Here is a 24,232-nt window from a genome sequence, read left to right as displayed (position 1 = left end):
TGGAAACTCACTTTTTTTTTTCTTTATTTCCAGTTGAGTTCCCTATTGACTTTGATTGCAGTGGAGCTAGAGTGTAGGTGGTTAGTTGCTGCAAAGTCAATTTTCATAAATGAGCTTTCCCTCTTCGTCAACAGTTGATTGGTCCTGTTTATAAATATCCCCTTCATAGCTTATTGATTAGAGAGTTCTGTGGGTTCTGTCTCTTTTTTATCCATAGAAAAATAATTATAATTAGCTAATAAATTTATGTAAAAGATAGCCTCCCTCACAGTTTTAAACAAAATCAAATTAAAGTTAACAATATAACTATTAAAAAGGTGAATGATACTTAGTACTAGCAAGATGTAATAAGCTAGTGGGTAGTTTCATGGGCAATTTTTGGAAGGAAAATTGGTTAAAGAAAAACTTTTGGAGGGCAATTTGGTAATATCTATTTTTATTGTGAAAGATAACATATAAAAGAAAAAGCAGTAATTTTTCAAAGTACATTTTAACAAGTATTTACAGAACAGATTTCAAAGTTTAGTATGGGTTACCATTCCACATTTTCAGGCTTTTTCCTTGTAGCTCCTCCAAAGTACTGTAAGCTAAAAGAAATATTGTAGTTTTTCAGCAGTCATACTTGTTTGTTAAATCCTATCATCTTCTCTGTTATAACTCTTCCTTCTCCTTTGATTCTACTCCCAATCTATAGGATTATTTGGGCTATATCCATTCTAACTTTTTCAGGTTGAAAAGAGATGTCAACAATATAGGATAAGAGGATGACATTAGTTGATATTTTTGGAGAGGTTATCCCCTCTGGATTTCAGAACTTATCTGGCCTGGAAACTCTCTGGAGATTATAGGCTTCAGGAAAGTAAACTTAGTACATGAAACTTTTGTAGGGTCTCAATTAAAGCTCTAAGTTGTTCTTTAGGGTCAACAGGAATGATGTTGGGGTATGGCGGTTAGCAATATCTAGCTGAAAGCTTGCATAAGAGTAGCCTCCAGATTGTCTCTTAACTCCATTTGAACGCCTTTAGTCATGTATACCTTATTTTGTTATATACTTTTTTCCTTCTTTAGTCTGGAAGGTATTGTCAATCCCATGGTGCCAGAGCCAGAATCAGCTCTGGGAGTCATGTTCCCTGTTGTCAGGGAGACTTTCACCCCTAAAAGTCATCTCCCACATAGTGGGGAGGGTAATAATTTTACTTCCAGAGTTAGGCTCAGAGAAAGAGAGAGGCCACATCTGAGCAACCAAAGAGGTTGGAAGCAACTGTTAGGTATAATTATAGGTAGTCTTAGCTTCTCCGTTACAGAAATAAGTTTCATAAGGGCAAGTTTTAAAATCAAGGGCTTGGCCTATTTTTTTTGGGAGTCCCTAATGTTTGAAAGAGTACAGGGGTTTCCCAGATGGGAAATTTGTTTTCTTTTTAAAATATTTTTAGTGATAAAATGACAGAAACATAAAAACATTCTTAACATACCAAAATTCTATACATGTTTAGTATAACAAACAACTCACAATATCATCACATAGTTGTGTATTAATTGCAGTTATCATTTTAAAATACTTGCATCACTCCAGAAAAGGAAATAAAGAAGAAAAAACTCATACATACTATGCCCCTCACTCCTTCCTCTCATTGACCCCTAGTGTTTCCATCTACCCAATTTATTTTAACCTTTGTTCCCCCTGTTATTTGTTTATTTTTTTATCCATACTTTTTACTCATCTATCCATACCCTAGAAAAAGGAGCCTCAGACATAAGGTGTTCAAAGGTCACATTGTAAAAGCTGCATCATTATACAATTATTTTCAAGAAACAAGGCTACTGGAACACAGCTCTACAGTTTCAGGTACTAACCACCAATACACCATAAACTATAAAGGGATATCTATATAATGCATAAAAATAGCTCCAGGATAACCTCTCAATTCTGTCTGAAATCTCTCAGCCAATGACACATTGTCTCATTTCTCTCTTTCCCCTTTTGGTCAAGAAGGTTTTCGCAATCCCTTCATGCCAGGTGCTGTTTCATCCTGGGATTTCTGTCCCACATTGCCAGGGAGAGTTACATTCTTAGAGTCATGTCCCATGTAGGGGGGTAGGCAGTGAGTTCACCTGCTGAATTGGCTCAGAGAGAGAGCCACATCTGAGTAACAAAAGAAGTTCTCTGGGGGTGACTCTTAGGCCCAATTTTAAGTTGGTTTAGCCTGTCCTTTGCAGGAATAAGTTTCATAGGGGCGACCCCCAAGATCGAGGGCTCAGCCTATTAATTTGGTTATCCCCACTGCTTGTTAGAATATCAGAAATCCTCCAAATGGGAAAGTCGAATATTGACCCCTTTCTCCTCGTTCCCCAAGGGAACTTTGCAAATACTTCTTTATTCACTGTCCAAATCACTCTAGGATTTATCAGGGCATCACACTAACCTGAACAAACCCACAAAATCTCATGCCCTATTAAAGATTCCACATACTTAATGTTGTCAACTAAACTGACCATACATGTTAAATTAGGAAATGCACTACCCAAAATACAAATTTGCATCAAATAAACATCTCTCCCTTTAGTCTCATACAGAAGTTAAAGTTTTAAAACATGGACAATATCATCCTTTATCCAGTCTTCAGATGGGAAAATTTACAGTTTTCATATTTTATCTCCAGTCCCTCAAGGGACTCTACCAATACTTATTAATTATCAGCCCACCATAGTCAAGGATGTCTCTAGGTATTACATTAAGCTATACAGAGTTGTAAGGCCTTGTTCCTGTTCTGGGCTCCATGTGTTTGGGCTGTTTAAATGAACTATCCAGACAGGTTGATTTTTAGATTGTGTGTTATAGAAAATTTAGGTCCTAAACACAATAAACCTCTCTGCCTTTGGTCTTATATAGTAGGTGAAGGTCTCGAGGGCATACGCTATCATCTTTTACCCTGTAATCTGATTTACCTTAGTCCCAACCAGATCAGCTTTGATTTTCTCTCTAATTGAAACCTGATCTCTCTTTTGAGTATTTTAATTGTTACTGTATGTTGCCCATTATTTCTTTTTTAAAATGTAAGTGTCTCTGCTGAGTAGATGCAGAGAAAGGGGAGAAATAGAGGAATGATTTTAGAGCTAAATGAATGAATCCTCAGATACTGATTTCAGTTACTTTATTTTATTGAAGGGAGTGGAGGAAGAACAAGATTTAAAAGGCTAATGTGTGAAAGGCCTTAGAGTTTGGAAGGAAGGCTGGGCTAGGATGAGGCCCCTGACTCCTGGCCCAGTGTTCTTCCTGCTTCTACATGCTCCACATGTTTCAGGCCAGAGACTGGTGTCCACTTGTCTAAGATGTTGTAAATGGCAGAATTTTTGTTGTTGTTATTTTGTGATAAGCATTGTTAAAAAAAACCATTTTATGGATTTTTGTCACTCTGACTGCCAAGTCTGCTATATTGGATTTCACTATTTTCTGGCATTCTTTAGAAAATATGTAGGAACTTTTACAGTGTAGTAATCATTATTTTCATGGTGTTCCTCTTGAGGCTATAAATTCTTTTCAATGATTGCAATGTTGCACAAAACATTTTGAAAAGACAGACTTTTGATTCTCTTCAGTGATGGCAAATAATATTTTGAAGATTAATTTGCCTTTAAGAGCTAGTCTAAAGTTTTTATAACTAAAACTTCTGAGTAGTTCAAGATAACAGAGCTGGAAATGATTTTGTTGAATTAAAAATGAGAATTGAGAGTCTCTTCTTTGCATGGTCCAAGAACTGAGTTTGAAAGCTACTCCACGAAAGACATTCGAAACCTGTTTTGAACAGTTGCAGTGTTGCTGGGATTAAAAAGTCTTATAAGGTATTCTTTTAGCGTCCAAGGTATAAATTTCTGTTATTCATGCATTCATTCATTCTTACTGCTGTTAAACTGTTAAATTCATTCATTTAACAAACATTTACCTAATGCATTATAGTTGCCAAGTTCTGTTTTAGGTGCTAGGGATTGGTTGAATAAAACACTCTCGAAGCACTCACAGCCTAGCAGGGAAGATGAGTATGTAAATAACTGCAATGAAGTTTTATATGTTCTGTGGTAGAAATATATATAGGGGAAAGAGAGGTCAGTTCTGTAGATCTGTTGAAAGACTATAAAAGAAGACATGCTTCAGTGGCAGCTTGAAAAAATGGTGTTCTAGTTTAGAAAGCTGCTGGAATGCGATATACCAGAAACAGAATGGCTTTTAAAGGGGGGAATTTATTAAGTTGCAAGTTTACAGTTCTCAGGCTGTGAAAATATACAAATTAAGGCAAGGCTATGAAGATGTCCAAATTAAAGCACCAATAAGAGGTTACCTTCACTTAAGAAAGTTCAGGATTTCTCTCTTAGCTGCAAGAGCACATGGCAAATTCTGCTAGCTTTCTCTCCTGGCTTCTTGTTTCATGAAGCTCCCTTGGGGGTGTTTTCTCTGTTCATCTCCAAAGTTCTCTGGCTGCATGGGCTCTAAAGCGTTTTCCAAAATGGTTCCCTCTTAAAGGGCTCCAGTAAGCAACCCCATCTTGAATGGGTTCAGGCACATCTCCTTGAAAGCCATCTAATCATAAGTTAACACCCACAGTTGGGTGGGTTACATTTCCATGGACACAATCAAAAAGCTTCCACCCAGCAATACTGAATGAGGATTAAAGAATTTGGCTCTTCTGGGGTACACAACAGATTCTAACCAGCCCAGATGGATTCAGCATTTCAAAGGAGTTGGGACATTTTAGAGAGAGTGAGCACAAGCAAAGGTATTGAGGTAAGAATCAGTGGTACATTCAGGAGCTGCCAGTAGTTCATTGTGGATGGAGGATGATGTGTCAATAATTTTAGTGTCCAAGGTATAAAGGAGAGACAAGAGATAAGGCTGGAGACTTAGGCAGAGTACCAGATTATGAAGCACTATATGTGTGTGAAACTTGTTTGTTAATACTGTTACGGGTAGGCAATAGAAGCCATTAAAGAATTTTAAGTCAGAAAGTAACATAATCAGATGTATTTTAGAAAAATAACCCTGGCTGTATATAGAGGATGAATTGGATGAATGAGTTGAGAAGCTGGCAGACTATAAAGAGCCTAGTGGAATGATGCAGGCAACAGATGATAAGGGCTTATGATGTGGCAGTGATGAGCTACAAGGGAAGCAGAATAGAGAGCTAATGAGGAGCAGGACGTGGACTGCATATTGATAAAGGGTTTGAGGTTAGTTTTGAATTTTGTTTTTAAGAATTAAATTCGTTGGATCATACACTTTTTAAGATAAATAACCCAAGAGATACTCCTTGTAGTTAGGATTAATTACCAGATTCGTGGTAGAGTATATAATGCTCTGAGAGTGGAAAGTCCTTATAAAACAGCTTTCTAAATAATCATTTTTAATTACTTTATGCAATATGATACACATAATTCAATCTACAATAATTTGAAATGTTGGCAGTGTGTTAGGACCATTGAAGGAAACACTTTTCATAATAGTTGAATGTATTACAATTGTGGAATATGGACAACTAAATTCCTCTCTTAATCTACCCACAAGGAGATATGAGAGCTAGAGTTTAGTGTTCTTTCCCTATTTTACTTTCTATGCTTAGATTAATTATATGTACATTTAAAAAACACAAAGTTATCATGCTCTGTTTCAGCAACCTCGTGCCCTCCCTCCCCTAAAATTATTGACATTGTTGTTCTATGTCAGTAATAAAAATTAGCTTTATGGGCCGGCCACAATGGCTCAGCAGGCAGAGTTCTTGCCTGCCATGTCGGAGACCTGGGTTCAATTCCCAGTGCCTGCCCATGCAAAAAAAAAAAAAAAAAAAATTGGGCCATAGTGGCTCAGCAGGCAGAATTCTTGCCTGCCATGCTGGAGACCTGGGTTTGATTCCCCGTGCCTGCCCATGTTTGGGAAAAAAGAAAGAAAAAAAAAAGATTGAATGCAGATTTAAAATAAAGAAGAAGAAATTAGCTTTATTTATTTATTTATTTTTGCATGGGCAGGTACTGAGAATGGAACACACACCCTCTGGCATGACCGGTGAGAACTCTGCCTGCAGAGCCACCATGCCTGCCCACTTTATTCTTTTTAATTACCATGATATTCTGTTGTACCACAACTTAAGAATCTTTTCTTTTCTTTTTTTTTTTTTTTTTTTTTTTTTTTAAAGGAAAGACAGAGAGAAGGAAGGAAGGAAGGAAGAAAGGGAAACATTTTTAAACATTTTCTTGTTTTATTGTATTCTGTTTTTCCGTTTTTGTTACATGGGCTGGGGCCGGGAATCGAACCGAGGTCCTCCGGCATAGCAGGCAAGCACTTTGCCCGCTGAGCCACCGCGGCCCGCCCAAGAATCTTTTCTTGATAGATAATAGTTATTTGCCATTTTTTACTCTTTTGAAAAATGTTGTTTTGAGCATATACCTAAAAATAAAACAAAACTGAACAAAAGATTAAAAACTGGAAGAGTAATTTTGGTTGGAAAGATGTAACCATTTAAAATTTAATAGATAATTCCCAAGAACCTGTACTAATTTATACCTTAAGCCCTTTCCCAAGAGTATGTGAGAGCCTGTTTGTGTTTCTACTTGTGAACACTGGTATTAATCTGTCAAATATTAGTCTTACAGGTGAAAAATGTCTCATTTTAATTTGTATTTTAAAGAATGTATTGAGAGCGATCCTATGCTGTATCTTTGAGAACTGCTTGTTCTTTGCCCATTTATATGCCAAAGGGAAATTAAACTAACCCTTGCCCAATACATTTTCCCATTTGCCTTTTGACTTTTGAGGGGAATGTTTTTGAACATAAGTTCTCATTGTAGAGATTGTATATGGAATAGTTTTAAGAGGATGAACAGAATCTGTTCTGATCTTAGATACATTTGGGAGTCTTTTTTCATTTATTTTGGTTTCAAGGGATAATGGGAAAAATAGTCAAATATGGGAATTAGTTTGTTTTCTGTTGTATGTTTTTTTTGTAAATACCAAAAAAGATTTTGGTGAATCACATTTTTACTGAATATGTAACTCTATCTGCATCCTTGTAGTTTGCTGCTCTTTTCCTACAACAATCCATCTTTGGAGTATTATTATATACCAGGATATGCCTTTGTCCTATGAAAACATAATGAAATACTAGCCGTTTTAAAAATTCCTAGTATATGAACTTCTCTCTAAAGGGGAGATTTAATCTTCAGGTTGCTTGTTCACTTATTTAATCATATATATATATATATATATATATATATATATATAGCTATGTATATGCATACATGCATACTTATTTATAGTAACAGGCATCAGTATTCATATCGACAAATTTATAGCCTCGTGGGGCTGTTCCGGGATGTCTAATTGAGTTGCTTATTCTTCCCAGGGTGTTCCTGAAAAGAAGGTGCTTCCAATCACCGTGCCCAAGTCACCAGCCTTTGCTTTGAAGAACAGAATCCGTGTGCCCACCAAAGAAGATGAGGTGATTTCCTGGGAGCAGGAATTTTTTTTCCTTCTGCATGATCAATCTAGACATTATCCTTTCTTAAATAGAATGGATTCAAAGGCAGCCACTCTTATGTAAAGTTGTCTTTAAGAATGGATTTGAAGATTTGATCATTTTTTTTTGCTCTTCCAAGAGCAAAGTAGTTGATAAGGATATGAATGTTCTGGCTGTCAGTGATAATTGGTTGCAATTTTTCGAGAAGGAGGGGTTAGACATTGGAGGCTTGTACATTTTTATAGGATTGAAAATCAGCCTGGCCTGAGTCCCCAGTCTTGGGGTTTGTTCATATGAAACTTAACCCCACAAAGGATAGTCAAGCCTACTTAAAATTAGACCTAAGGGTCACCCCCAAAAGACCCTCTTTTGTTGCTCAGATGTGGCCTGTCTCTCCAGCCAACACAACAAGCAAACTCACCATCCTCCCCCTGTCTACGTGGGACATGACTCCCAGGGGTGCGGACCTTCTTGGCAACATGGGACAGAAATCCTAGAATGAGCTGAGACTCAGCATCAAGATATTGAGAAAACCTTCTTGACCAAAAGGGGAAAGAGTGAAATGAGACAAAATAAAGTGTCAATGGCTGAGAGATTCCAAACAGAGTCGAGAGGTTACCCTGGAGGTTATTCTTATGCGTTAAATAGATATCACCTTGTTAGTGATGTAATGGAGAGGCTAGGGAGCTACCTGAAAATGTAGAGCTGTCGTCCAGTAGCCATGTTTCTTGAAGATGATTGTATAATGATACAGCTTTCACAGTGTGACTGTGTGATTGTGAAAACCTTGTGTCTGATACTCCTTTTATCTACCTTATCAACAGATGAATAAACATATGGAATAAAAATAAGTAATAGGGGAACAAATGTTAAACTTAGATTGAAATGCTAGTGATCAATGAAAGGAAGGGATAAGGGGTATGGTATGTATGAATTTTTTCTGTGTCTTTTTATTTCTTTTTCTGAATAGATGCAAATGTTCTGAGAAATGATAATATGCAACTATGATGATATTGTGAATTACTGATTATATATGTAGAACGGAAGATCATATATTAAGAATGTTTGTGTTTCTTGTCATATTTTTTTTTAATTTAAAAATTAACAAAAAAAATTTTGTTAAATCAGCCTGGCTTTTTAACATGGATCAAAAGTTAGAAGTTGCTAAGTACTGTACCATATTTTGTTGGAGATACTGCCATTATTCAGAGAAAAACTTTTAAAATTTATAATAAGCAATTACTTCTGCACTATATTGCCTCCATTAACCCAGGGTTGCAAAGGTGATTGTGGTGATGGTTCATGAAATTGGAATACATAAATTGTCATTGATCAGGCTAGTTTCTTGTTACACCTACTATTTTATCTATAAATATCCAGAGTTAGGGTAATTTATAACAGGTCTTAAGCATAAGCCTTTTTATAGGTTCATTTGAAACTAAAATACACAGTAATCTTATGTTATCAGCTTGAAACCAAACAATTTACTTAGTCCTATTCTGGGTTTGGCAACCATTAATTCCCAGTCATATGTTTTAATGGAGTCTGGAGGCCAGGGCACACAAGAGGCTAAGGAATGTACTTGTCTTAGTGCCTTTTGCCTGTTCTTCATTTTATTTTATTCACAGTGATCTCATTTAGTTTTTACAACTTTCCTGTGGAAATCTTTAGATCTTTTAAACATACTTTATATATATATGTATATATATAAAATATATTTATATATTTAAAATTTTTATTGATATAGCGTATAAGCACATAGATTGTTTTTTTAAATTTACACCAACTGCTTTTTATTATCGAGTTTCAAAAATCTTTCACAAGATGGTAATAAAAAAAGACAGAAAAAAACCCAGAAATCTTTAGAACCACAACTAATGCAATTTTTCCATTGTTCCCAGTCAGCTTCAAACTCATTGTGTGCAAAGCCCATTTTCTATGCATCTAAATGATAGATGCAGGCTATGAAATTCTTTTTTGTAGCAACTTTATGGAGGTACAGCCAAACAAAGCTTCAAGACAGCTGTACACAAATTTTACAATGAGGGATTTGATTTTAATATGAAACACAAAAGTTTCACAAACTCATAAAATCAAGGACAGATACCAGGACTGAAACTTATAATCCACGTGTGAAGGGAGTTTTGTTTCCTTTCAAGTGCTTGATTCTGCTACAGAACAGTCGAAATGAATATGTAAAGCTTTGTGGTTAGTTTAAATTATACACTCTGTAGATGCTATACTAATTTTAAAAGTTACACTTAGAGCAATAGATGTCCACCAGTTCATCTTAACTGATCAGATATTCCAGCTGAATCGCTGAAAACAAACCAGGCAAACATGGAAAGAAAATCCTATACATTTGCTGCAGCTGTTACTGATGGGCCCACTGCACTCCAGGTTGGTAGAGGCTGCAGCTTTCCTCATTAAAGTTACCATTATAAGCTTTGCTTTGCGCCTCTGACCACCTCCAAGTCCCGAGTGCTATCAAATGCCTGAAGCTCTACCTCCTCTGTGTCTCCAATGACATTAGGAACTTCCGGCCTGAATGGCAGAAGTCTTCCAGTTCAGAAAGCTTGTCTGGCTTGATCCAGTTGTTTTCTGGAAACTGTACATCAAATTTTATGTAAAGATCACCTTTTTCAGGATTCTGATATCGTGCCATCCTTTCATCTTTTAAAAATTTTTTTTTCGTTTTAATTGTTTAAATACCAAAAAACACCAAAGAAACGCAAACGTTCCTATTTTGAGCATTCCATTCTACATATATAATCAGTAATTCACAATATCATCACATAGTTGCATATTCATCATCATGATCATTTCTTGGAACATTTGCATCTATTCAGAAAAAGAAATAAAACGAAAACAGAAAAAAATGTATACATACCCTTTAGCCCTCCCTTTCATTGATCACTAGCATTTCAAACTAAATTTATTTTAACATTTGTTCCCCATTATTTATTTATTTATTTATATTCTTTTTTATTTTTATTTTTTTAAATACCAAAAAATACAAAGAAAATGCAAACATTTCTGTTTGATCATTCCATTCTACATATATAATCAGTAATTCGCAATATCATCACATAGTTACATATTCATCATCATAATCATTTCTTGGAACATTTGCATCTTCAGAAAAAGAAATAAAATAACAACAGAGAAAAAAATTTATACGTACCATATCCCTTTCGTTGATCACTGGCATTTCAAACTATTTTAACATTTGTTTCCCCTATTTATTTTTATTCCATATGTTCTACTAGTCTGTTGACAAGGTAGATAAAAGGAGCATCAGACACAAGGTTTTCACAATCACATAGTCACATTGTAAAAGCTGTATCATTATACAATCATCTTCAAGAAACATGGCTACTGGAACACAGCTCTACATTTTCAGGCAGTTCCCTCCAGCCTCTCCATTACATCTTGAATAACAAGGTGATATCTGCTTAATGAGTACCTCTAGTCTCTGTTTGGAGTCTCTCAGCCATTGACACTTTTTCTCATTTCACTCTTCCCCCTTTTGGTTGAGAAGGTTTTCTCAATCCCTTGATGCTGAGTCTCAGTTCATTCTAGGATTTCTGTCCCACATTGCCAGGAAGGTCCCATGATTATGTGGGAGTCATGTCCCACATAGATGGGGGAGGGCAGTGAGTTTGCTTATTGTGTTGGCTGGAGAGAGAGGCCATATCTGAGCAACAAAAGAGGTTCTCTTGGGGTGACCCTTAGGCCTAATTTTAAGTAGGCTTGACCTATCCTTTGTGGGGTTAAGTTTCCAGCACATAGATTCTTAACATACAAATATTCCATACATGGTGCACAATCAATGGCTCACAGTATCACATAATTTTATATTCATCACCATGATCATTTTTTAGAACATTTTAAGCATGGTTTTGTTAGTGTTCTGCCACATGCTTTCACATTGGTCTCGCCCCGTCAGGTCGTAGGTGACTGTGACTTATGTATTAACCCTCTTTGATAGAAAGGAAGCCAAGGCACCTTAGAGGTTGAGTGACTTGCCTTAATTAATGACTTCTCCAATAGTATCTTGCATTTTGTTGTTTTGTTTTTTTGTTTTTTGGTTGCATTATGCCTCTTGCTAAAGAGTCTGACTTTTTATTTTTTATTTTTTAGCAAACAGTCATATAATGTCTTAGCTCCACATCCTGAGGATGCAAGATTGAGTGAGGATTCTTGTTTCTAAACTGCAGTTTTTCCCTTAGGAAGAGGAAGAACCAGTAGTGATACGAGCTCAACCTGTGCCACATTACGGGGTGCCTTTTAAGCCCCAAATCCCAGAGACAAGAACTGTGGAAATATGCCCTTTCTCCTTTGATTCCCGGGACAAAGAACGTCAGCTACAGAAGGAGAAGAAAATAAAAGAACTGCAGAAAGGGGAGGTAGGTGTTTCTATTGTATATATAGCCTATGCTGTTCTTTGATCACTCAAAGATAATCTTTTATGTAGCACTTGTAACTATAGTATCACTGACTTCTTTGATCTCACTAAGAACCCTATAAAGTATTAATAGGACAACTTTTTTTCTTAACTTTTTAAATTGTAAAATATAGCATATACAAAGCAGAGAAAGAAAGAAGCATTTATTTACAAAGCACACTTCAATAAAGTACTTGCAGAACAGATCCCAGAGTCTGTGAAGGGTTACCATTCTCCCATCTCAGATTTTTCCTTCTAACTACTCTAAAATAATAGAGGCTAGAAGGAATATTAATAGAGTGATTCAGCAGGCATATTTGTTTGTTAGATCTCATTTTCTTTTTATACCTCCTTCTTCTCCTTTAACCCTCCTTCCAATCTATAGGGATCTTTGGATAATACCTTGTTCTGACTTTTTCATGTTAGAAAGGGGTGTCCATACTAAAGGGTGGGAGGATGAAATTAATTGATAATCTTGGAGAGGCTGGTCCCTCTGAGTTTCAGGATTTATCTGGAAACTTCTGGGGATTATATGTTCCAGGAAAGTAAACCTAGTATATGACAGCTTATAGAGTCTCAGTTTGAGCCCTAGGTGTTCTTAAGAGTTAACAGGAGTGACATTGGTTGGGGTTTAGCAAAATATAGCAATTAGCACTTTCTAACTGAAGCTGGCATAAGAGTAGCCTGCAGAATAGTGTCTTGACTCTATTTCTTCTCTCTTAGCCACTGATGACTTATTTCATTATACATCTTTCTCTCTTTTGGTCCAGACATAACAATCCTATCTGCCTTTGGTCTCATACAGTAGGTGAAGGTCTAGAGTGAGTACATACACTATCATCTTTTGCCCTGCATTTCTGATTTACCTTAGACACAGCCAGATTGACTTCATGTTTGTTTGTTTTTTGTGTTTTTTTTGGTGCATGGTCTGGAAATCAAACCCAGGTCTCCCTCATGGAAGGCGAGCATTCTACCATTGAACCATCCATGCACCCTCAGATTGACTTCATTTTAAACTGTAATTGAGGCCTGCTCTCTTTTTCATATACTTTAACTGTTATCCTATATAGCTATGCTGACTTTCTTTTTTTCCTTCAAAGAGAGAAAGAGTTTATTACTAGGCGTGTAGTAGGAGAGCAGATGGCTTATCGGCCCCAAACCTGTCTCCCAAGCCTGATAGTTTTATTAGAGAAAAAGATGGACAGGGTTTAGGATAATGAGCATAGTGGCCCCAGATGATGTAATTAGAGGTGATCTAATTATTGAGCGTGCACAAATTGATTACATGCTTAGTCACAGAACGTATGCTAGAAAATGGTGGAATGAGGTATAGGTGACTTGACCCTTCATTAATAAACATTAGGGACTGTCTTTAGTAATTACAAGACTCTAAAGTTGAAAAACTGGATAATTGGGCACAAATGAAGGTTGGTCAAGAAGTTTTTACAATAACAGAGGGAGAAGATACAGGCTGTACTATCATTATCAGAGATCAAGGTAGCTGGATTACAATTTAGAGATTTCAGGAATTTACCTCTGTCTACTACAGTATACCAGAAAGCAAAAAGGAGTATCTATAGAAAGATTTAGTAATGAAAATCATCCCTTAAAGGTGGTGCAGTGGTGACCCAGTGGCAGAATTTTCATCTGCCCTGCTAGAGACCCACGTTCGACTCCCTGTGCCTACCCATGCAAAAAAAAAAAAAAAAAATCATCCCTTAAATCCTGATTTCTCAGTTACAATTCCTGCCTCTTATTTGATGATTATCTCTCAATCTTGAGGGATATCTGGGCAGTGGTTCTTCGAACTGCTTCAAGGCTGTAAAGAGACATTGGCCTTAACTGGCAGAGGAACGAAATGATGAGTCCAGTTGTTGTTCTTGGAAAGTCCAGTATTTCTGGGTTTCGGAGCTTCTCTGGCATTGGAACAATCTGGAGGTTTCAGTCTCTTGGTTCAAGAAGGCCAGTGATGTTCAGGTTTCTCTCTCAACCAGAAAGGCACGTGGCAAACATGGCAGAGGCTGCTAGCTTTCTCTCTAGGCTTCTTGTTTTTTATTAAGCTCCGCTGGGGACATTTTCCAAAGGTCTCTGGCTGCATGGGCTCTCCTGGTTCTGGTGGCTCTAAAAAGGGGTATGCTAATTTTTAGGGCTGCAGCACTCCATTTCTGGGTCTTAGGTGTTACTCACAGTTCCAGGAAAATACCAGCTGATATACATATAGCTCAGTGTTTCAGAATCTAGAAATGCATTTACAACTGCAAATTAAATGTGGCTACTATAAGGGCTTACCATCTAGGCTACCATTTTCTTATAAGTATTTCATGAGAGAGACCTTAGCCTATTTATTTGTTCTTTTGTTTCTGGCTTGTTTTGTGTAACACATCATCCCCAATGTTTATTCAGTTCATTTTGTGCCTTTCAGTGTCTTTCCTTTTTGTAGCCTCACCATATTCCATCATATAAATGTATCACAGTTCACCATTCTGCTTCTCTGTCATTGTATCCTTTGGCTCCCTCCATCTATTGGGCATCATGGATAGCATCCAAAATAAACAAACCATGTCTTACAGTATCTTTACTTGGTTGTACAGTCAGTAGCACTCTCAATTTTGACAGTTTTCATTGGCCCATAACCAACCAGCCTCATAAACTATCTAATCAAAACCACCTCTTATCAGTTGTCCCTCCTTGCCAATTAGTTATCCCTGGTAGTGCTGTGGTACTGTTGATCTTCCTGTTAACTATTGACCATAGCATGCATTTTTAGTTAGGACAAGTAATTTTAATAACCATTTTGGATAAGTAATTTAACTTATTGACACTACAGGGAGGAAAACCTGGTTCTCCTTTTGAGCCCAAAAAGCAGTTCACCATTCTGCCCTCTCCTGTTTTTCACATTCATCCAGATATTCTGCAGCAGCGATTACTTTCTGGTTACAGAGACGTTAACTTAAATCTCATGTTTTCTTTTCAATTAGGTTCCCAAGTTCAAGGCTCTTCCCTTGCCTCATTTTGACACCATTAACCTTCCAGAGAAGAAGGTGAAGAGTGCAACCCAGATTGAGCCTTTCTGCTTGGAAACTGACAAAAGAGGTGCTATGAAGGCACAGACTTGGAAGTACCAGGTGAGTAATGGGGAACGCAAGTGCAGTGTTAATTGTTTGATTTGTTGATTAGTTTGTTAGAGCAGGCACTATACTGGAAACTCATATATTGAATTATTTCAGGGACTCTCATTCCTACATCAGGGATCAGCAAATTTTTTCTGTAAAGGGCCAGATAATAAATTTCTGGATTTGAAAGGTTACGTATTGTCTCTTTCACATATTCTGTGTGTGTGTTTGTGTTTTTGACCCTTTAAAAATATCAAAGCCGTTCTTAACTTGGGGCTATACAAAAATAGGTTGCAAGCCAGATTAGCCCTGCAGGCTGAAGTTTGCTAACCCCTGATCTGCGTCTTGGGAATGTGAGAATGTACAGGCTTTTTTTTGTCAGGAGACTCTTTAAAATCTTATCTGTCCTATTAGACTCAGTCATTAATGTTCACTCCTTTCTGTTGGTGCTTTGAGAAACAGTATGGTGAGAACAGAGTCTCAAGGTGGTATGCATTTTCTCAAAATTCTATTGCTCTTTATAAATGACAGTGGTTAAAGTACCTATTAGTTATTGGCTGGTTTAATTGAGATCTAATTCTGATCCTATCTGGAAAATAATTCCCATGAGCCCTTATGTTTGTCAATATTCTTATGTCATCACTGTTTTAATATCTGGGTCTGCCATAACAAATGACCACAAACTGGATGGTTTTAACAGAAATTTGTTCTCTCACAGTGCTGGAGGCTAGAATTCTGAAATAAAGGGTGTCAGCATGGCCATGCTCCCTCTGAAGGCTTTAGGGAAGAATTTTTCCTTGCCTTTTCCTAGTTTTGGGGGGGTTCTAACAATCTTTGTCATTTCTTGGTTTGTATACACATCACTCCATTCTCTGCCTCCATCATCACATTGGCCTTCTCCCTGGGTGTCTATGTGTTCTGTTCTCTTTTTATAAGGACACTAACTGGATTTAGGGCTCTGTTCTGTTCTCTTTTTATGAGGACACTAATTGGATTTAGGGCTCACTCTAATCCAGTATGACTCCACTTAACTAATTCCATCTGCAAAGACCCCAATTACAAATAAAGTCATGTTCTTTGGTTCTGGTGGACATTAATTTTGTGGAGACAATATTCAACCCAGTAAAATCACTTATTCTGAACTCTGTCCAAAAGGAGCTCTGGAATAATCTTTGTAGGAAGTCACTCCTCTGAAGTCCAAGAGGTGTGATTATTTACATGACTGAACAGCCATCCTCTTTTGGCATTGTTCTCTAGCAGAGAAGCAGTAGTGAATCTTCCTTTCTCAGTACCAAGAAACAGTATATATATGGAGTATTTTCCATAGTAAAAGATTTTTTTTTTAAAGTTTTTCAGATATATACAGAATTAGAGAGAAGAATATAATGAAATTCCATGAACTTATCACCTGTTTCTATAATGATCAAAACATGTAAAATTTTATTTCCTCTATACTTCTACCTTCTTATCCCTATACTGGATATTTTGAAAATAATCCCATGCAGTATTATTTTGAAACAAATGCTAGATATTTTTATGTTATCCAAAAAATGCTTTAGCATGTATCATAAGAAGATAAGTACTTTTTAAACATAAACATAACCACAGTATTATCACACTTTAAAAATTAATAGAAAAAAATTAACACTAATCCCTTGATATTGACAAATAACTCAGTATTTCAAATATTCCCAAGACTCTAATAATTTTTAAAAGACTAATTTTAGAGTAATTTTAGATTTACAGCAAAATTGCTTAAAAAGTTCTGAGAGTTCCTCCACACCCCACAGTTTCCCCCATTATTAATATTTTGGATTAGTGTGGTATATTTATTAAAATTAATGATTCAATATTGATACATTATTAGCTACTGTCCACAGTTTACATTAGGACTCACTCTTTGTGTTGTACAGTCTTAAAGGTTTTAACAAATGACTAATGTCATATATTCATCATTACAGTACCATACATAATAGTTTTACTGCCTTAATTAATGCCTGTGCTTATCCTTTGCCTTTCCCCTACATCCAAACCCCTGGTAACCACTGTTTCTATAGTTCTTCATTTTCTAGAATGTCATATAGTTAGAAACATACAATGTGTAACCTTTAATTTAGGAATATGCTTTTAACGTTCTTCTATATCTTTTTTTTTAAATTGATAAAACAACATACAAGCACATACATTCTTACATGCAAACATTCTATACATGGTGTACAATCAGTGGCTCACAATATCATCATATAGTTGTATATTCATCACCATGATCATTTTTTAGAATATTTGCATCACTCCAGAAAAGAAATTAAAAAAACTCATACATACCATACCCCTTATCCCTCCCTCTCATTGACCACTAGTATTTTCATCTACCTAGTATATTTATTTTTAAATTTTAACATTTGTTCCCCCTATTATTTATTTATTTATTTTTAATCCATATGTTTTACTCATCTGTCCATTCCCATAGATAAAAGGAGCATCAGACACAAGGTTTTCACAATCACACAGTCACATTATGAAATTATACAATCATCTTCAGGTAACATGGCTCCTGGAACACAGTATTGTGTGGATTGTTGATTGTATTCCCTTAGTGTTGTTTAACATGTTCTCTCTATTTCCTGTAAATGGCTAATTATATCAACAGGCTTCATTAAATTCTGGTTAGGTTTTTTGGTTGGAGGAGAGGAATATTTTATAGGTGATATTGTGTAGAATAACTTCAGAGGGTTTATAAAGTCTAGCTGTTTTACTTCTGTGATTTAAGATGGGTCTTAAAGGTATCTTAAAGATAACTGTCTAGTTCTCAGTGGATTTAGATATTAATCTGATCTATTGGTTACAAAGTTTGCATGAGAAGTTTTTTTTTTTTTTTTTTTTTTTTAAAGGAAAGACAGAGAGAAGGAAGGAAGGATAGAAGGAAGGAAGGAAGGAAGAAAGGGAAACATCTTTAAACATTTTCTTGTTTTTTATTGTATTTTGTTTTTCCGTTTTTTTTTGTTACATGGGCTGGGGCCGGGAATCGAACCGAGGTCCTCCGGCATAGCAGGCAAGCACTTTGCCCGCTGAGCCACCGCGGCCCGCCCAGCATGAGAAGTTTTAACTTGAGTTTACGTTAAATCATTTGTATTGAGGAAGCAGTCCAAAAATATTAAAACCTGAGTTATTAAGGTGGTAGTCATGGAAAGTTGTATAGTTGTTTATCTGATTGACTTTCTTTCTTATAGCTGGAAGAGGAGCTGAAGCAACAGAGAGAAGCAGCTTGCTTCAAGGCTCGTCCGAACACTATCATCTGCCAGGAACCCTTTGTTCCTAAGAAAGAGAGAAAAATAGTTGCTGGTAGTGTTATGTGATGTACTTCTGGGAGGTTGGGTTGGGATTGTCAGACTTTCCAGGGGGAATGCCTGTAATTCCATTGGGTATAATGTTGTATCACTCAGAAGCATTTGACTTTAGGGGATAGTAACATATTTGATAGTATTTCTTCCTCTAGATCCAATCTTTTGTCTTTTTTGACAAGCAGTAGCTGTACTGAGTGGTAGAATGTGTATGGGCCAGATTGATAAACAGGAACCTTAGCAGAGGTAGCTGGCATTTCAATAACAATTATAGGCTTTTCTCACCCAAAGGGTAGCAAGTAAGTGAGGGGGTGAGCACTAGGAGGTCTTTCTGGAGTACATCACTGAAGCAAGCCTTAGATAAAAAACATTTGATTGCTTAAGCACTGAGGATGGTGTCAGAAATTTGGGATTCTTTTATTCCTTTCTCAAAATCACTGTGTAGTTTTGAGTAAGCTACTTTAACTATGTGGGCCTTTCTTTTCTCCTAATTATACTAAATGATACGCTTAAAGGGGGGCCTTTTTAAAACTTCTGTGACTCTTTGTATGTGGTTTTCTTCATTTCCACCTTTTTCCTGAAAAGTCTTCCTTGGAGCTCAGCTTATGTGTTATCATGCATGTCTGTATCACTTGTTGAATCCATGAGGGCTAGGTTTATGTAGGTCCTGCTTGTGCACCAATATTCTCTCTGTTTTTGTACTCAGAGGGCCTTTCTGGTTCTCTAGTTCAGGAACCTTTTCAGTTGGCCACTGAGAAGAGAGCCAGGGAGCGGCAGGAGCTGGAAAAAAGAATGGCTGAGGTAGAAGCCCAGAAAGTTAAGCAGTTGGAGGAGGCCAGGCAACAGGAAGAAGAGCAGAAGAAGGAAGAGCTGGCTAGGTTACGGAAAGAACTGGTAAGTAGGCTGCAGGAGTACAGACCGACCCAGATTTATCTATGTTTTGGTTTACCTATACCATGTTTGTTCTAGAAAGGTTCTAAGATGGCCTATAAGGATGCATCAAAGACAGGAAGTGAAGGGAGTGAACGCACAAACCAGAGGTGGTGAGAGTCGAGATATGAATGAAGCTAAAGATGTATACATTATGATCCATGGATCTACTAAGTATGGACCATAATTTTGGCTCTTTAAGAGCCAACCTATAACTTATAAAACTCACAGTGTTCATGAGAGAATAATTGTTCTATTGTCTATAGCCAATTGTTAAAAAAATACATTTTTCCTTGATACTGAGTTCAGAGAAAATGTTTTCCCAGGGGTCTTTATAAGGAGGGCATTTTTTTTTTTTATTAATTAACGGAAAAAAAAGAAATTAACCCAACATTTAGAAATGCAATCAGTATTTCTTAACATCATCACATAGATGCATGATCATCGTTTCTTAGTACATTTGCATTGGTTTAGAGGAACTAGCAACACAACAGAAAAAGATATAGAATGTTAATATAGAGAAAAGAAATAAAAGTAATAATAATAGTAAGACAAAACAAAACAAAACAAAAAAAACCTATAGCTCAGATGTAGCTTCATTCAGTGTTTTAACATGATTACTTTACACTTAGGTATTATTGTGCTGTCCATTTTTGAGTTTTTGTATCTAGTCCTGTTGCACAGTCTGTATCCCTTCAGCTCCAGTTACCCATTATCTTACCCTGTTTCTAACTCCTGCTGGACTCTGTTACCAATGACATATTCCAAGTTTATTCTCGAATGTCCGTTCACATCAGTGGGACCACACAGTATTTGTCCTTTAGTTTTTGGCAGGACTCACTCAGCATAATGTTCTCTAGGTCCATCCATGTTATTACATGCTTCATAAGTTTATCCTGTCTTAAAGCTGCATAATATTCCATCGTATGTATATACCACAGTTTGTTTAGCCATTCTTCTGTTGATGGACATTTTGGCTGTTTCCATCTCTTTGCAATTGTAAATAACGCTGCTATAAACATTGCTGTGCAAATGTCCGTTTGTGTCTTTGCCCTTAAGTCCTTTGAGTAGATACCTAGCAATGGTATTGCTGGGTCGTATGGCAATTCTATATTCAGCTTTTTGAGGAACCGCCAAACTGCCTTCCACAGTGGTTGCACCATTTGACATTCCCACCAACAGTGGATAAGTGTGCCTCTTTCTTCGCATCCTCTCCAGCACTTGTCATTTTCTGTTTTGTTGATAATGGCCATTCTGGTGGGTGTGAGATGATATCTCATTGTGGTTTTGATTTGCATTTCTCTAATGGCCAGGGACATTGAGCATCTCTTCATGTGCCTCTTGGCCATCCGTATTTCCTCTTCTGGTAGGTGTCTGTTCAAGTCTTTTTCCCATTTTGTAATTGGGTTGGCTGTCTTTTTGTTGTTGAGTTGAACAATCTCTTTATAAATTCTGAATACTAGACCTTTATCTGATATGTCATTTCCAAATATTGATTCCCATTGTGTAGGCTGTCTTTCTACTTTCTTGATGAAGTTCTTTGATGCACAAAAGTATTTAATTTTGAGGAGCTCCCATTTATTTATTTCCTTCTTCAGTGCTCTTGCTTTAGGTTTATGGTCCATAAAACCGCCTCCAATTGTAAGTTTCATAAGATATCTCCCTACATTTTCCTCTAACTGTTTTATGGTCTTAGACCTAATGTTTAGATCTTTGATCCATTTTGAGTTAACTTTTGTGTAGGGTATGAGATATGGGTCTTCTTTCATTCTTTTACATATGGATATCCAGTTCTCTAGGCACCATTTATTGAAGAGACTGTTCTGTCCCATAAGGAGGGCATTTGACTTACTTGTTTTTTATCATTTCTTTCTGCGCTTAAAAAGAACCAGTGTTTTGCTTTGTTTTTTAACAGTTTTATTGAGATTCAGCTCTAGGCAGAGGTGGTTGTGCCCACAGGAAGACTCTAGGGACAAACTATCCAAACTATTAAACTAGCCTCTTAATAAAATCCAGGGTAATATTTCCTGATAGGATGAAAAGATGATACATTCCCCACTCAAGAGACACTCACCAAACCAGGTTTTCTAGCCTCAGCTTCTTTAATCTTTCTTCAACACTTAGTACCTGCCTCTTGTGTTTGGCCCTGTCATAGGACCATTTCTTAGAGCAATTCTAAATGTAGGCTGATGGCAGAATCCTAAAGCACAATCCAGTCAGTGCTAGATGGCTCTCTACTGATCTGACTTGATCCAAGGTGGATTTTAGACTACCTGGAGGATAGATTGGGCCATTCCTTCTCCCAGCATCCCATCCTGAGCATCTTATTTTTCTTGTCCATGCATTTGGTGACTGTTAAGAGACAGTAAACATATTAAGGCTGTGACTCTTCTCTGCTGCAATTGAGTTCAGCCCCATTATTCCCTAATAATTAGCAGTCACGCTGGTGATAGGTTTGACATTCTTTAGTGGAAGATGAGAGACTCAGCATATACAGTTACTTGAATAGGAACTTCCTTGGGCTCCGAAGCTCATAAGCTTTCCCATTGTTTTGTGTTGCCTTTTTTTAAATTAATGACTGGGATCTGTACAATTACCTGATCATTTTCTCAAAAAGGAAATTTAAAAACTATAAGTGCCATGCTGGAGACCAAGGTTCTATTTCCGGTGCCTACCCACGCCCCCCCCCCCCCCCCCCCCCAAAAAAAAACCTTAAGAACTGTAAGTGTAGTTCTTTAACCATATCCATTGGGGTAACTTTTTTTCTCTTTTCTCTGCAGGTGCATAAGGCAAATCCAATACGCAAGTACCCGAGTGTGGAGGTAAAATCTAGTGACCAGCCTCTGACTGTGCCTGTTTCTCCAAAGTTCTCCACTCGATTCAACTGAGCTGTAAGCACCACCTGGGAAGAGGAGCTACTCTTTATATCAATCCAGGAGCCTTCATTTTTTGTCACTGGGGCACAGAAAGAACCCATTTCTCCAGACTCTTTTGCATACCCATGCCTGACAGAGCAAACTTGACAGCGATGGACTCCATTTTGTTGAGAATCATTTTCTTACATTATTGAAGCTAATAATGAGACTCGACTCTTATTTGTCTATATCAGACTTCATGTAGTAATTTCCTTTAAACCATCAGTTGAACTTTTATATAGTTCTTAATCTCTGACTAGAATTTAAAGTATCTGTATCAATATAGTGTAATCTCAATTGCCTCCTCCCCATCCCACTTTTTTTTTGTTCTATTTTAATCAGAAAATAAAGTTAGTTAAATATTGAGATAGGATTTAAGTCATGGTTTAAATGAGGAAAGGTCAGTATATAGAGAGAAGCTTCATTCTTTTCTTTGCACAAAATGAATTTAGAGTTCAGGAGTTCTTTGCTAAGGGGTCGGAAGTCTCAACAACTGCACTAATGAGGAAGAAGATGACATAGACTGATGGGGAAACCTCACAGCAGCCAATTGGCAAGCTTTGGGCCGAGCTGCCGTTAAGGCACATTTTTCCCTGTGTTGTTGCTGATAACAGTGCAGCATTCATTTAAAAAGTCTTCCAGTGACCTTGCTTGGAATAAATATATTTGTCTTCCCCTCCCTGATTTTGTTTGATGTTTTTAAATCTATCAAACCCCTTTGGAGGTCACATCTTATTGGGGGAAATGGTTAGTTTGAGAGTTGGGTGCAGGAACTTTTAAAACCACAGGCTTTTCTTTGAGGGAAGTCCTTTGTAACTTCTTTCTCTGTTGTCAAAATATCTTCCCGTATCTTGTTAACTTGCTCCCAGTCACCACCCAATCATATGTTTTGTCTCTGTACCTTCTTGTCTAAATGTACTTTCCCTTATCTGGTAAACTCTTCCTTGTAAGACTCCATTTTAAAGTAACATTTAAAAAAAATTCTTCCTTGACCCCCTGACCTCTTCAGGTAAGGATGATTATTTCCTTCTTTGTGTCTCCCAAATGTTTCTTGTATATATCTCTAGTTCAGCAATTATACCATATCTGAGTTACTTGTACTTGTTCACAGACCAGTAGAGACTCAGATATGTAAATTCCTTGAAGACAATAATTAGCTTAGTCATCTAAGTTCTCTATTTCTTGTTGCTGGCACGGATTACTTAGGACTATGTTAAATAGTATGCTTTCTTTTAGACGTGACATTTATGGACATTTGTCATCTACTTCTGTGCAGAGAGGTACAAAAGCACCCATGTTCTGTCCAAGCCAATTCTAGGTATCATATACAACATTAAACCTATTTTATATTCATTGTATGTATTCACTCAGTAAATATTTAAATAAATATTAAGATTTATGATTCATAAATCTTAATTTTTTCTTATCCAAACAATTAAAGATTCAGTGTTGGATAAGAAAGCAAGATAGTGTTTTCCAAAATGTTATTTGCAGATCCCTAGCCCTCCTGAAGGCCCACAAAGTGTTGAAAAATGCATTTCCCTTATTTCTTAAAGGTATAGAGTTGCATAATTATTTAGTATATTTAGCAACTATTTATTTTGGTGATAACTATATATACCTTGGCACTGTTCTAGTCTCCGGGATTACAACAATGATCAGAAAAAGACCTTGCCTTCATGGAACTTATGTTTTAGAAGAGGAGATAGACCATGAGGAAATAGCTGTATTCTTATGTCAGGTAATAAATAAATGTTACTCTGGCTTTTGTTTGGAGAGTAGACTGGGTATATGTGTGGTCGTGGTGGGGAGTTGAGATTGGAAACAGAAAGAAGGTGAGGAGGTTCTTATTGTTGTCCAGGTCAGAGGTAATAGTGACTTGGGCTAGGGTGGTTAACTGTGGAGGTGGTGAGAAATGATTGGATTCTGAACATATTTTGAAGTTATAACTGGCAAGAATTGCTAATAGATTGGATGTAGAAAATGA

The 24,232-nt window shown here is 36.8% G+C and overlaps 1 protein-coding gene across 7 annotated transcripts in view; it reads left to right on the top strand.

The window, feature by feature from the left end:
• Positions 1-23,999, top strand: part of TPX2 (TPX2 microtubule nucleation factor) — a 98,213-nt gene extending 74,214 nt beyond the window's left edge. For 5 of the 7 annotated variants that reach the window (XM_077111912.1, XM_077111915.1, XM_077111913.1 and 2 more), the window contains 6 exons: positions 7,386-7,481; positions 11,732-11,908; positions 14,925-15,071; positions 18,290-18,401; positions 19,107-19,294; positions 22,111-22,929. In XM_077111912.1, the coding sequence (XP_076968027.1) occupies positions 7,386-7,481; positions 11,732-11,908; positions 14,925-15,071; positions 18,290-18,401; positions 19,107-19,294; positions 22,111-22,218 (828 nt within the window). In that variant the 3' untranslated portion in view covers positions 22,219-22,929. Of the gene's footprint in view, positions 1-7,385; positions 7,482-11,731; positions 11,909-14,924; positions 15,072-18,289; positions 18,402-19,106; positions 19,295-22,110; positions 22,930-23,481; positions 23,564-23,882 lie in introns of those variants that run through there. The other 2 variants (XR_013156036.1, XM_077111914.1) reach the window with 2 other exon arrangements.
• The last annotated feature ends 233 nt before the right edge of the window (positions 24,000-24,232 follow it).

Source organism: Tamandua tetradactyla, chromosome 1 (assembly GCF_023851605.1).
Source record: "Tamandua tetradactyla isolate mTamTet1 chromosome 1, mTamTet1.pri, whole genome shotgun sequence".
NCBI classification, from domain to species: Eukaryota; Metazoa; Chordata; class Mammalia; order Pilosa; family Myrmecophagidae; genus Tamandua; species Tamandua tetradactyla.
Note: the sequence above shows the minus strand (reverse complement) of the source record. Positions and strands in the feature narration are given on the sequence as shown.